A 12,564-nucleotide genomic window follows, 5' to 3' on the forward strand; every position below is an offset into this window, starting at 1 on the left:
CGTTTGAGGTACTTGTACATTACTTGAGTATTTCTATTTGATGCTATTTTGTACATCTACTTTTGGCCAAAGCATCTAACAAGTAAATGTACTTTAGTTCACATTTTATTTCACTTGTAGTATGTTACTGTACTTCTACTCCACTACAGTTCAGAGGTGAATGGTGTACTTTTCCTCCACTACATGTATTTAATACCTTTAGTATAATATCTGAGTACTTCTACACCTCAGCAACAACACACTTTACAACAATTGGCTGCAACATGCGTCTGAAGTCTGAACGGAGGAAATAAAACATGTTGGATCCTGTTTGTGTTGCTGTGGAGGTTACACCCTGAAACACTGAATGGATCAGAGGGAGAAGACCTGTACACATACACCTATTTAAACACAATGTCAAACATGTGCAATCAAAGTCCAAATACAATATAAAATAAAGAGTAAAGTAACCAAAAAAATTGCAACAAAAAGTATTAAATAAATCATAATATTAAAAAAGCATAAAAAAATTAAGTAAAAATATGCAATTAAAAATATAAATGTCCACATTGTATGATAGATATATCTATTATCAGTATAACATGTACATATCACCATATATAAGCAGAGGTGTACTTCAGTGCAAGTAGAAGTACTCAGATCTTGTACTTGAGTAAAAGTAGAAGTACTCAGATCTTGTACTTCAGTGCAAGTAGAAGTACTCAGATCTTGTACTTGAGTAAAAGTAGAAGTACTCAGATCTTGTACTTGAGTAAAAGTAGAAGTACTCAGATCTTGTACTTGAGTAAAAGTAGAAGTACTCAGATCTTGTACTTGAGTAAAAGTAGAAGTACTCAGATCTTGTACTTGAGTAAAAGTAGAAGTACTCAGATCTTGTACTTGAGTAAAAGTAGAAGTACTCAGATCTTGTACTTGAGTAAAAGTAGAAGCACTCAGATCTTGTACTTGAGTAAAAGTAGAAGTACTCAGATCTTGTCCTTGAGTAAAAGTAGAAGTACTCAGATCTTGTACTAGAGTAAAAGTAGAAGCACTCAGATCTTGTACTTGAGTAAAAGTAGAAGTACTCAGATCTTGTACTTGAGTAAAAGTAGAAGTGCTCAGATCTTGTACTTGAGTAAAAGTAGAAGTACTCAGATCTTGTACTTGAGTAAAAGTAGAAGTACCAGAGTGTAGGAATACTCTGTTGCAGTAAAAGTCCTGCATTCAAAATGTTCCTCAAGTGAAAGTATAAAAGTATTCTCATCAAAATATAGTGAAAGTAGCGAAAGTAAAAGTAGTCGTTGTGCAGATTGGTCCATTTCAGAATAATATATATGATATGTTTTATAATGATTGATCATGAAAGTGTTCTCAAAGCTGGTAAAGGTGCAGCTAGTTTGAAGTACTTTGTATACTGCAGGGTAGCTGGTGGATTTACTCCAGGTGGAACTAAAGTCTGATTCAACACTTGATTAGATTTCACCTCATTCATCTGTGAAGTAACTAAAGGTATTAAATACATGTAGTGGGGGAAAAGTACACAGTAGCATAATGTGGAAATATTAAATAACAAGGCTCTCAGATATATATATATATATATATATATATATATATATTATAGTACTTCAGATTGTTTTGTGTACTAAAGGCAGTGCTCTCTGTCTCTTTGTGATAGCTGTGAGTTTTCTCACGAATCCCACAGTGTGATAAGATGTAAATGATAAATGGACTGTACTTATGTAGCGCTTTATCCAGTCTTTACGACCCCTCAAAGTACTTTACATACATGTCGTTCACCCATTCACACAGAGCAGAGTATGTTACTCTAGGAACTAACATTCACACAGAGCAGAGTATGTTACTCTAGGAACTAACATTCACACAGAGCAGAGTATGTTACTCTAGGAACTAACATTCATACAGAGCAGTGTATGTTACTCTAGGAACTAACATTCATACAGAGCAGTGTATGTTACTCTAGGAACTAACATTCACACAGAGCAGAGTATGTGACTCTAGGAACTAACATTCACACAGAGCAGAGTATGTTACTCTAGGAACTAACATTCACACAGAGCAGAGTATGTTACTCTAGGAACTAACATTCACACAGAGCAGAGTATGTTTACTCTAGGAACTAACATTCACACAGAGCAGAGTATGTTACTCTAGGAACTAACATTCACACAGAGCAGAGTATGTTACTCTAGGAACTAACATTCATACAGAGCAGAGTATGTTACTCTAGGAACTAACATTCATACAGAGCAGTGTATGTTACTCTAGGAACTAACATTCATACAGAGCAGTGTATGTTACTCTAGGAACTAACATTCACACAGAGCAGAGTATGTTACTCTAGGAACTAACATTCACACAGAGCAGTGTATGTTACTCTAGGAACTAACATTCACACAGAGCAGAGTATGTTACTCTAGGAACTAACATTCACACAGAGCAGAGTATGTTACTCTAGGAACTAACATTCACACAGAGCAGTGTATGTTACTCTAGGAACTAACATTCATACACCGGTGGCCATCGGGAGCAACTCAGGGTTAAGTATCTTGCCCAAGGATACATCGACATGTTGACTGCATGGGCTCGGATCGAACCCACAACCTTCTGGTTGAAAGACGACCGCACTCCCTCGCAGCCACAGTCGCCCAGATGTGTCACATTTGATTAGGTAACCATGAGAAAACACATGTATCTTTTATTGAATCCTCCATGGTTGCAAACAGCTGGATCCTTGTGTTCCACTTTCTGAGTGAGTTTCTTGTTGATATATTTTCTGCTGGTCGAGCTTGTTTGTTTGGTTGTGTAGGCTAACGTGCTAATGCTAACGTCCTCACAGTGATTGTGTCTCGTTGGCTGTTGTGTCATCGATGAGAGCAGTGGAGCTGGGATGTGGTATTTCTGTGTTGGTCCCTGAAGGCAGCATCTGACTGGTTCTATGGGATCTCTTGCAGAAAAAGCATTAAATAGTGAATGTAGGCATTGTATCTGATTCACCAGCACTTATTATGGTGTGATGAAGTGAAGTGAAAATATCTGCACTTTCTTTGTTGTTCGGAGTTAGATTTATGTTTTCTTATGAGAAATTGTTAGTCATGTTTGGCTTGAGTTGCGTCCTTACATTCTTAACTCTTACCCCGATAAGTTCATTTCCATTTCTATTTTTGAATTCTGTCAGGATCAACATGTGACTCAAACATCTTCAACACATTTTTGTTAATTGAGTATATCAGATGTTCTGGTCACAGTCCGTTGAAGACCTTCTAACAGAAACCCTTTAGTTTGAACCCTCGATGAAACCGTCGCTCAGCTCAGACCGGACAGAGGTCATGTTCACAGCCAGATAATAATAATGTGATCAGAGGAGAGCGGCTGATATCTGCGGCTCAGTATTCACTCTGTCGCTGAGAGTGTTTGTCATTCAGAGCAGCAATACACACACACACACACACACACACACACACACACACACACACACACACACACACACACACACACACACACACACACACACACACACACACACACACACACACACAGAGCTCCCATGCGTCAGCGTCTTAATGGGATTATCCTCACAGCTCCCACAGAGAGACAGGAGGGCAACGAGACACTGTGTTATATCTGTTATATCTGTTATATGATGTCCATCTACTTTCTGCTTATAGACAGTAAAGGAGGCGGTGGCTCAGTGGAGTAGTGCGCTGGTCTTTGGATAAGGCAGCACTGGTTCAATCCCCACTGCATTGCTCCTTATTTTGCTTTGCACACACTGACACTGACTTTTTATCCACCCCAAAAACATGATGACATCTTGTTCGTTTTGTCTTAACACTGTCCACGCTTTTTCTTTTTACCTACTTTGCAACTTATTTCCTGTTAGATTCCTATATGTGTAAACGTACCTGGAAATGAACTTGATTCTGATTCTGTGGGGATTCTCCACAGAACTGAATGTGTGTGCGTGGCTGTGGGTAAAAGCGTCTAACAAGTGACATGTACTATAATGTAATGTGATATAAGGATTAGGGATGGTGTCGTTAAAGTTTCACGGGACTACTACTCTAATTTTTCTGATAGGCGAGGAGGGGTGAATATCCAAATTGACCAATCAGCATCGAGTATTCAACAATGCCGTTTAAAATGTTGATTAGATATCATTATTAATCACATCTTAGGAGGAAATGAAATGTTAAGCAAAACACGTACTACTTTAAAGCAGATGTGTGTCTCTTGGAGAAGTGGAATTATTTACCGAATGATTTAAAGGGCTGTAAGAAAATTGTTATGTTTAAGAAAATATATAAAGAAAGTGTAATTAGACAGTTTGAAGTTGACTTTTGATTGTGTTCTGGTTTTATGTTCGGTACTTGTAAGCAACTGTGACTGAAAGAATATTGCTTTTATTTGGGGCTGGTCAAATAAGATGTTCTTCTCCCCGCTCCTTTCCACCATGCGCTATGAAAACAAACACCAGTATAAGTGTACATGTTCTGTTTTACAATAACTGCCATAAACAAATAAACAAATATCTGATTGTCAGCAGGAGAAAGTGAACCAGCTGCAGGATGCTGCCGTCCTCCTCGCTGCTCAGCTGCTGTTCACCGGGGGGAATCTGATCGACCAAACATGATGAAGACTGAACCGTCGGGGGGGAACGGGCCCTCCAGCGGCGGGACCTCCAGCATGAGGAGCCCCTCGCCGCACAGGAACGCCTACGAGGCGGGGCTGGCGGCGCTGAAGAAGGCCACGGATCACCTGAACAATGCCGCTAACGGAGCGACGGGCTCCAAACCGACTCCGCTGCCCCGGCCCACCGGCAGGGGCAGGAGCTACGGGTCCAACGTCCACCGCATCAAGAACATGTTCATGCAGATGCAGTCGCCTGGAGACGAGGAGGAGGGCGACAAAATGATTGGTGAGTCACGTCAAGAGTTAGACTTTAGTGGAGGATTTTCTGAAGGGGTTAGGGTTCAGCTTGTGGAGGATTTTCACTAAAGTCATTTCAGCCGATCTTCATTATTATAGCAGCTCATTCTGTGTATAACAGTAACTTTGTGGACGACAGACAAAACCCGCTGATCACTGAGGTAGCTTCACTGTATAATTTAACTTCACAATAATGATGGGTGAGTCACGTGTCGTAGCAAATCAGCTGCTCTCAAGAGAAAATGATGACTTCGGCTAATATGCAAAGAAACACAATATTGATATAAAGTCTTTTAAGATATTTTCTTTGAATGCAAAGCAAGCATGACGACTCCTTCTGAGTGTGACAGACTCTCATAGGGAAACATCAAAGCTCATTTACATGACAACAACATTTGGGTCCAGGTGGATCACAATAAGCAAAACTCACACCCTACAGAGAACAAGTGGGTGTCGCAGCTTCTCCCCTAGAGCACATTTGCTTCCTTTCCTCCTTTCCTTCCTGTAGTTTCATAAAACACATCTGTTATCACGCATCCAGTTATAAGCCATTCCCAGGATACCACTTCATTAGGATTACACTGTATTAAGCTCTAATACCATAATTGCCATAACACACGTCAAGAGTTAGACTTCTGTGGAGGATTTTCACGAATGTTTTTGAAGTAATAATCTTTATTATTATTATCATAGCAACCCTTTCTGTGTAGTGTAGTTATATTGTACAGAGAACAGCAACAGATCATTCCACTGCTTTATCAAATCAACTAAAGAACACTGAGGTAGAATAACTTTATGAATTAACTTCACAATAATGATTGTTAAGTTACGTCAAGAGTTACGTATCGTCCACACGGTTCCGTCGCGTGCTTCCACGGAGACGCTTCCCATTCACTTTGAAAGGGGTGACGTCACGCTTTGCCGAACTGCATTGTGGTTCCGTCGCGTTGCTCGCTTCGAAAGTTGAGTTTTTAAAGTTAAACTTTTCAAGCGTCGACGGAAGCGCCAGCCAATCAAATCATATGCCAGTACAAGCTCTAGCCAATCAAACCGCGTGCTTATGTGTCCGGGGCGGGAGATTAATGTGATTGGTTGTTGGTTGCGCGCCACACACGCCCGCCGGCAAGCTTCAACGCGACGGAGCCGTGTGGACGCACCGTTAGTGATGTCATTTCAGCCAATCTTTATTATTATAGCAGCTCATTCTGTGCACTGTAGTTATATTGTACAGAGAATGGACAACAGATAATACCCACTGTACCTGAGCTTTATGAAATCAACTTTAAGAGCACTGAGGTAGAATAACTTTATAACTTCACATTAATTAACTAAAGGGAGAGGACCAGTCCACACATTGCTGACATGTGATGTAGTTGTGGTTACAAGGACAGACAAAGACATATTAAGAACATTTAATTCACTAAGAAGGAAATGGAAATAGTCTTTTGCTTTTTGAAGTCAGTCGGATTGTTTAAACAACCTAATTTGGAGAAACCATGCGTAGTATCGTGGATCAAAGTTCTATTTTACCCCTCACTTCTCCATTAAGTGGGGTTTGTTGTCACTTTTAAAGACATGAAAAGCTCCTAATGTTCCCAAATCTCAGCTGTTTTCTTGAGTATAATATTATCTACACCATTACCAAAGATGGTCAAAACCAATCGTCAATATAACCGAGTTACACTGGGATTTATTTCTTCTCTGTCTTGTCCTTGGTCCCTGTTAACCCTCCTGTCTCCTGTCTTCAGATCAGACGGTGAAGCTGTCCTTACCGAGGGCCTCCAGCCTGAACGAGAACGTGGACCACAGCGCTCTGCTCAAACTGGGAGCTGTGGTTTCAGAGAGGGTCAACCGCTTCGACTCTAAACCCGGCGCAGAGGCGGGGGGGTTCTCCAAACTCCAGGAGACCAGGAGGATCTTCGAGCAGCGGACTCTACAGGTGAGAAGAGTATTTGTGTTCAATTCAAGACCATCTGACTGACTGTACTAGAGAGTGGTGCAGGAATGAGTGCTAAAACTGTGAAACTGGTCATTGTATCACTTCCTGTTCCCTGGTCTGCAAGTCAATGGTTTTCTGGATGTGTTATTGGTTGTTAGCCTGAAATAAGGTCTGTGGTTAACACAAGCTGAAGAGATTAAATACCCCCCACTGGTGGATTTTAAAAAGGCGGTTCCTAACAAGTGGTGTCGACTGCCGGATTTGTTGCGGACAATTCACGTTAGGGCTGCACGATATTGGAAAAAATTGATATTGCGATTTTTTTCTCTGCCATATATATTGCGATATGAAAACATACAGGAATTGAAGAAAAGACCGTTTTTTTCCCGCAAACCATCCTTTCTTGAACTTCAATGATACAATTGGTATTTTTGTAACTATATTTAACCGGATGAAGGATTTTAGTCACGGACGTCTGGATCTGAAGTTATCAGAGCAACGAGCTGAGCTAGCTCGGTTAGCAGCGCCGAACTGGAGAAACTCATGAAACGACTTTATTCAGTGTTTCTACCTTTAATCACCGTCCGTTTGCTTTGGAGATCTGATGGTGATTGGTTTGCTGTCACTCACTCGAGTTCCCCTGACATGAGAGCCGCGCACGTTTTCCTTTTGTAGCAAGCAGCAAAATAAATGTAACATGACGTGTTTGAGTTAATTTGCCTACTTAATATCACACGTCCTAAAAATAAATTGTAAAAATTATTATTAATTTTTAAATTTTTTTAAGAATCGTCCACTCGATGTGAATAGCGATGTGAATATCGCGCATGCGCATATCGTGATTATCGTCACGACACGATATATCGTGCAGCCCTAATTCACGCAGACAGATACATTTATCAAGCATGAGTCGAAATCTGTGCATAAGATAAGATAAGATGGAGCTTTATTAATCCCTGTGGGGAAATTCAGTAGTTTAAAAAGCAACAGGGTGAGATTGAAAAACAGGACAGCACAGATTCACACAGATTAGAGATTAATACAATTAAAGATACAATTATATACAGTTATATATATATATATTAAGTATATTTACATGTATGTGTGCCGGTAAAAGTTATTGTGAAAACACTGTGTGGACAGCCAGATTTTCCCGTTACGATCCTGCTTTGATCGGTCTGAGGTTAAGGTTAGGCGAACTTCAGAGTCTGGATTTGGATAATCAATAATCACATGGAGAGATCCTATTGGAGCCATTTCTACACTAAGTGCATATGACAATAAAACCATTGAATCTTAAAACCTTCCAATCTTGGTTTGATACGATACGAAACGATATGATACGATAATACTTCAATGGTCAGCGTAGGTGCCAAATGCTACTTAGCCTGAGTTCATTATTTGTATTACTATTATTTGTTTACATCACTTTTATTTGTATTTGTTGAGCACTTCCGGTAATTGTCACATGGGTGTGGTTTGTGTATATAGGTCACCTGTTTCATGTTGAGTGCGGATGACAGAGGGTGAGCTTGTGTTGTCGTCTCTGTCCCTATAGTTATTATGTTTAGATTTTGTTTATTAAATATCGTCAGACTATCTTACTTCATGGACTTTCTCATTGAAAACGCGTCGCAGCTCATAGCCAAGCTCAGCCTCTCGGCGACTCAAACTGAACTGGAAATTGAGCCGCTACAGTCGGATCATGTCTGAAATGTGACTTTGGGAGGTTAATGCTTCTGGTTTTGTTTCCTCCCAGGAGAAGCAAGCTGCCACAAACCGGATCTTGCTGAAGAAGGAGCGAGCATCGGGCTTTCAGGACAGCCGTCTGGATGTCGTGGCTCGATTTAACGGATCCACGGAGGCTTTGGACCGGCTGGACGACCCCCCAGCTCCACTTCCTGCTCCACCTCCTATTCCAGCTCCTATTCCTGATTCTATCCCTGCTCCTGACGTTCTTCCCGTTGCTTCAGCTTCAGTCGGGGATGCCGTCAGTCCGACCGTTAGTCAGCTCAGCGCCAAGTTCGAGAAGACAGAGAAGACAGAGAAGACCGAGAAGACCGAGAAGACCGACCCCCCGCAGAACAATGTCGCCCAACGTCGGCCGGGTCCTGTTTTACCGCCAAAACCCAAACCACCTCCAGCGAGAGGGGAGGCGACCGGGAGGAAGGTGAGAAGAGTGTGCTGAACAAAAAACATGCTTTTAAATTGGGTTAATCTGTTAGAGCTTGTGTTTTATGTGAAGGAAAAATAATCTAGGAGCTAAACAATTAAATGCGGTGTTCCCCAGGGCTCATATTTGGGTCCTGCACTTTTTGTTTTTCTATGTGCATTCATTTTGAAACGTTATTATGCTGATGACACTCTGATTCTGATTCTCTTTCAGACGAAGGTGCCACCTCCCAGTAAGGAGAACCAGAAGGAGGCGACAGAAGGAGAAATGAGCACCAAGGCAGCAAAACTACCAGAATTGGCGGCAGACTGTCTACAAAACAGCTCAACTGAATTGATATCCGGCGAAGACAAGGAAGGGTTTGGACAGTCAGGAGAAAAAAAGTCTACTTGCTCTTCATCCTCCTCTTCCTCCCCCTCCTCCTCCTCGTCTTCTTCAGAGGTCAAAGGGGAGTTGGAAGTCCAGCCGATAGCGACTGAAGCTCGGGGTTCGAGTACAATGACTCCTCCGGGTCAGGATCCAAAAACTGACGAGCAGGACGGATCCAGGCTGGTTCAGGCCGACGTTCATGCCTCTTTGGAAAATGGAGAAAAAGATCCTCCTGGTTCCTCTTCCTCTTCCCCGGAGGAACGAGGAAAGGACTCTGACAGAAGAGGAGAGGAAGAGGAAGAGGATGAGGATGGTTCGAGGAAGGAGGATTACTCCGAGGGCGATTTGGTGGATATCAGTGCGTACAGTGGGATCGGAGAGGAGGACTCTGGGGGAAGTCAGCTGGACGATGAGGAGGATGAGGAAGATGAGGAGGAAGAGGAGGAAGAGGAGGATTATCAGAAGGAGAGCAGCTGCTCAGAGATCCAGGGACTTCCTGAGGAGGAGGAGCCTCCGCCGGCCAATCGGAAGATCGGGTTCAGCGTTGGGCCAATCAAGGTGAGTCGGATGGACTTCCTTTTACTTGGTTTGTGTTAAAAAAATATCTCTCGTCACCAGCTTGAGCTTCAATCTCAGGATCCATGTGTTTATGATCCTCTCAAGAATGGAAGTAGTCAAAACAAAAAAAAGAATTTGTTGGTATTTTTCTCAAAATCTAAAAATGCACTTTTTCCTCAAAATTCTGACTTTTTCCTCAAAAATCTGTATTTTTCTCAAAAATCTCAAAATCCTGACTTTTTCTGAATACTTAAAAGGTTATATTAGTAATCACGGCTTGATCTTCAATCTCAGGATCCATGTATCTGTGATCCTCTCCAGAATGGAAGGAGTCATCACATACAGAGCATCAACTAGTTCCTGAGCAGTGTCCTTCACATGCTGATATCCAAGAGAGGGAGTTACACAGTCACAAGATGGAGGAATAGAAAGCAGTATTCAATGTTTACTTCAGATTAGCTCCACGTCAGAAATGAGCATGCTTGATGTCTCTCTCCATAGAGGCTGAATCATCATGTTAATCACATAGCTATCATCTGCCTCAAACAGTCCTGATGCTCTTCTAGCTGCAGCTGGGATACCTTTGTTAGCATGTGACTCTCAGACTGGAAGACGACATTCCAAAAGAGCTGTGGCTCCTACAAGAGAATATATTGCATCTGTTAGTTGGGAAGTTTCATAGTTCGTCAGTTGTTATTGGAGCCGTTACTGGGAAGAGGAACTCCATGAGGCACTTCCTCATTGGCTGAAGACTCATCACAATGTGAAAGTGTATGACGAGTTCAAAAAACGCTTTCGGTGTCTTGGGTTCGGTTTGTGTGTCTGTTTTTAGCAGGATGGCATAGATCTGCGCTCTCCTTCTACTTAATAATGTAAACGGCTCACATATCCTCTGGGGATCATGACACGTCTTGATTTTTATTGCAAAATTAGGTTTTTATATTTGAGATGGTGACCGATGGTGGCATTGAAAGGAAAGGCCAAGCAAGGTCAAACATATTAGGCGCGTTCACACCAAGTACTTTTCCCACAAAGGTTCCTGAGAACTCTTTAGTTCTCATGAACTAAGTAAAGATCGCGTTCACACCGGAATAAGTCCCTGGGGGAGGATTAGGCAAATGAAGCCGCTGACGTCACTTCTTCTTCTTCTGCTTTGGGTTTACTGGCAGGCCGCAAACCACTTCACGGCGTATACTGCACCCGGAGTCCCCGGCCGGAAGTCCCCGGAGTTAGGGACTGGCTTCAGTAGAAGCTGCTGGGAGTCCCAGCAGCTTCTACTGAAGCCTTCCGAGTAAACGGCCAGAACGCCGACACCTCCTCATCTCCACCGCTCCCATGTTTTCTTTTGTGTTGCCATAAATTAGTCTCTCTGCGTTTCTACGCTGGGCTAATGCTAATGCTAATAATGCAATGCGAGGATAATAAAATGGCGGCTTCACAAACGTTTTTCAGAGTTTTACGGGGCGTGGTTTGCAATCCTTCCAGCCAATCAGACACAGGAACCTTTTTCTCCCACGAAAGTCCCTGATCTCTAGCAGGGACTGAAAAGGGGGTAAAAAAGGTTCTCTAGAACTAATTTAGTTCCTGGGACTTTTTGGTGTGAACGCAACTAAATCGTAGTTCTCAGGAACCTTTGTGGGAAAAGTACTTGGTGTGAACGCGCCTATTGTAATAACGCATCACCCAAATCTGCATTTCTCCTCTGGTGTTTGAGGTGCTTTAGTGTCTTTAAGCACTTTGTTTTGGTTTTGAAGCCTGAAACTGTGCCGCTTTGTTTCACTTCCCCAACAAAAAAAACTAGTTTGTGAACATACTGGAGCATGTAGCTGCTAAAGAACCAGGTGTTTCCTCTTGACTTGGTGCCCAGAAACACCTTTAACAACTTTATAAGGAGGTCATACGTTTTGACTACAGCTTGTTTCAGTGCTGCCACATCAACTCGATCATGTTTGTAAGGCTCACTTATAGACATTGGTTTATTAGCTGCCGTTTGAAGCTATGCCTTGATTCAGTTGATCTGAGGAAGACCAAGAACGATGGGTAGCCTCTGGATGTGAAATAGGGAACAGATCAAAGTCCTGGATCAGGTGATTTGAGACGCCTACAGCTACAAAGGCCTCAACTACTCTGCTATATTTGCAAGGCCATGTGTCCTATAGGGCTGCTCAATTAATCGCATTTTTATCGTGATTACGATTATGGCTTGCAACGATTACGAAAACAACGTAATCGAAATAAAACGATTATTTTTTTATTATGACTTTTTTTAAATTAGTTTTTCAGTTGAATTGTAGTGTATACTTAAAGTTCAGGGTAATCAACTGTTCAAAACATACTGTTCAAAACAAATTCTCCAATAAATTGATGTTTTCAAAGTAAATGGATAATAGTTTTTAATAATCGTGATATCAAATATTGACCCAAATAATCGAGATTATGATTTTTGCCATAATCGAGCAGCCCTAGTGTCTCATTATTATGACTATCTATAAATGAATATGTGTATGACTGGAAGCTGATGAAGGCAGGCTAGAGCCGGGTTGATGTGTGCTGGAAATACTTGCAATGAACAAGTCAAAGCCTTCTGAGTCTTTTTCAT

The 12,564-nt window shown here is 41.8% G+C and overlaps 1 protein-coding gene across 1 annotated transcript in view; it reads left to right on the forward strand.

The window, feature by feature from the left end:
• Positions 1-4,518: 4,518 nt before the first annotated feature.
• LOC117536529 (neurabin-2-like) overlaps positions 4,519-12,564 on the forward strand; it is a 28,588-nt gene continuing 20,542 nt past the window's right edge. Inside the window, exons 1-4 of the mRNA XM_034201435.1 lie at positions 4,519-4,915; positions 6,675-6,865; positions 8,625-9,035; positions 9,252-9,965. Coding sequence (XP_034057326.1) covers positions 4,627-4,915; positions 6,675-6,865; positions 8,625-9,035; positions 9,252-9,965 — 1,605 coding nt within the window. The 5' untranslated portion in view covers positions 4,519-4,626. The remainder of the gene's footprint in view (positions 4,916-6,674; positions 6,866-8,624; positions 9,036-9,251; positions 9,966-12,564) is intronic.

Source organism: Gymnodraco acuticeps, unplaced genomic scaffold (assembly GCF_902827175.1).
Source record: "Gymnodraco acuticeps unplaced genomic scaffold, fGymAcu1.1, whole genome shotgun sequence".
Taxonomy (NCBI): domain Eukaryota; kingdom Metazoa; phylum Chordata; class Actinopteri; order Perciformes; family Bathydraconidae; genus Gymnodraco; species Gymnodraco acuticeps.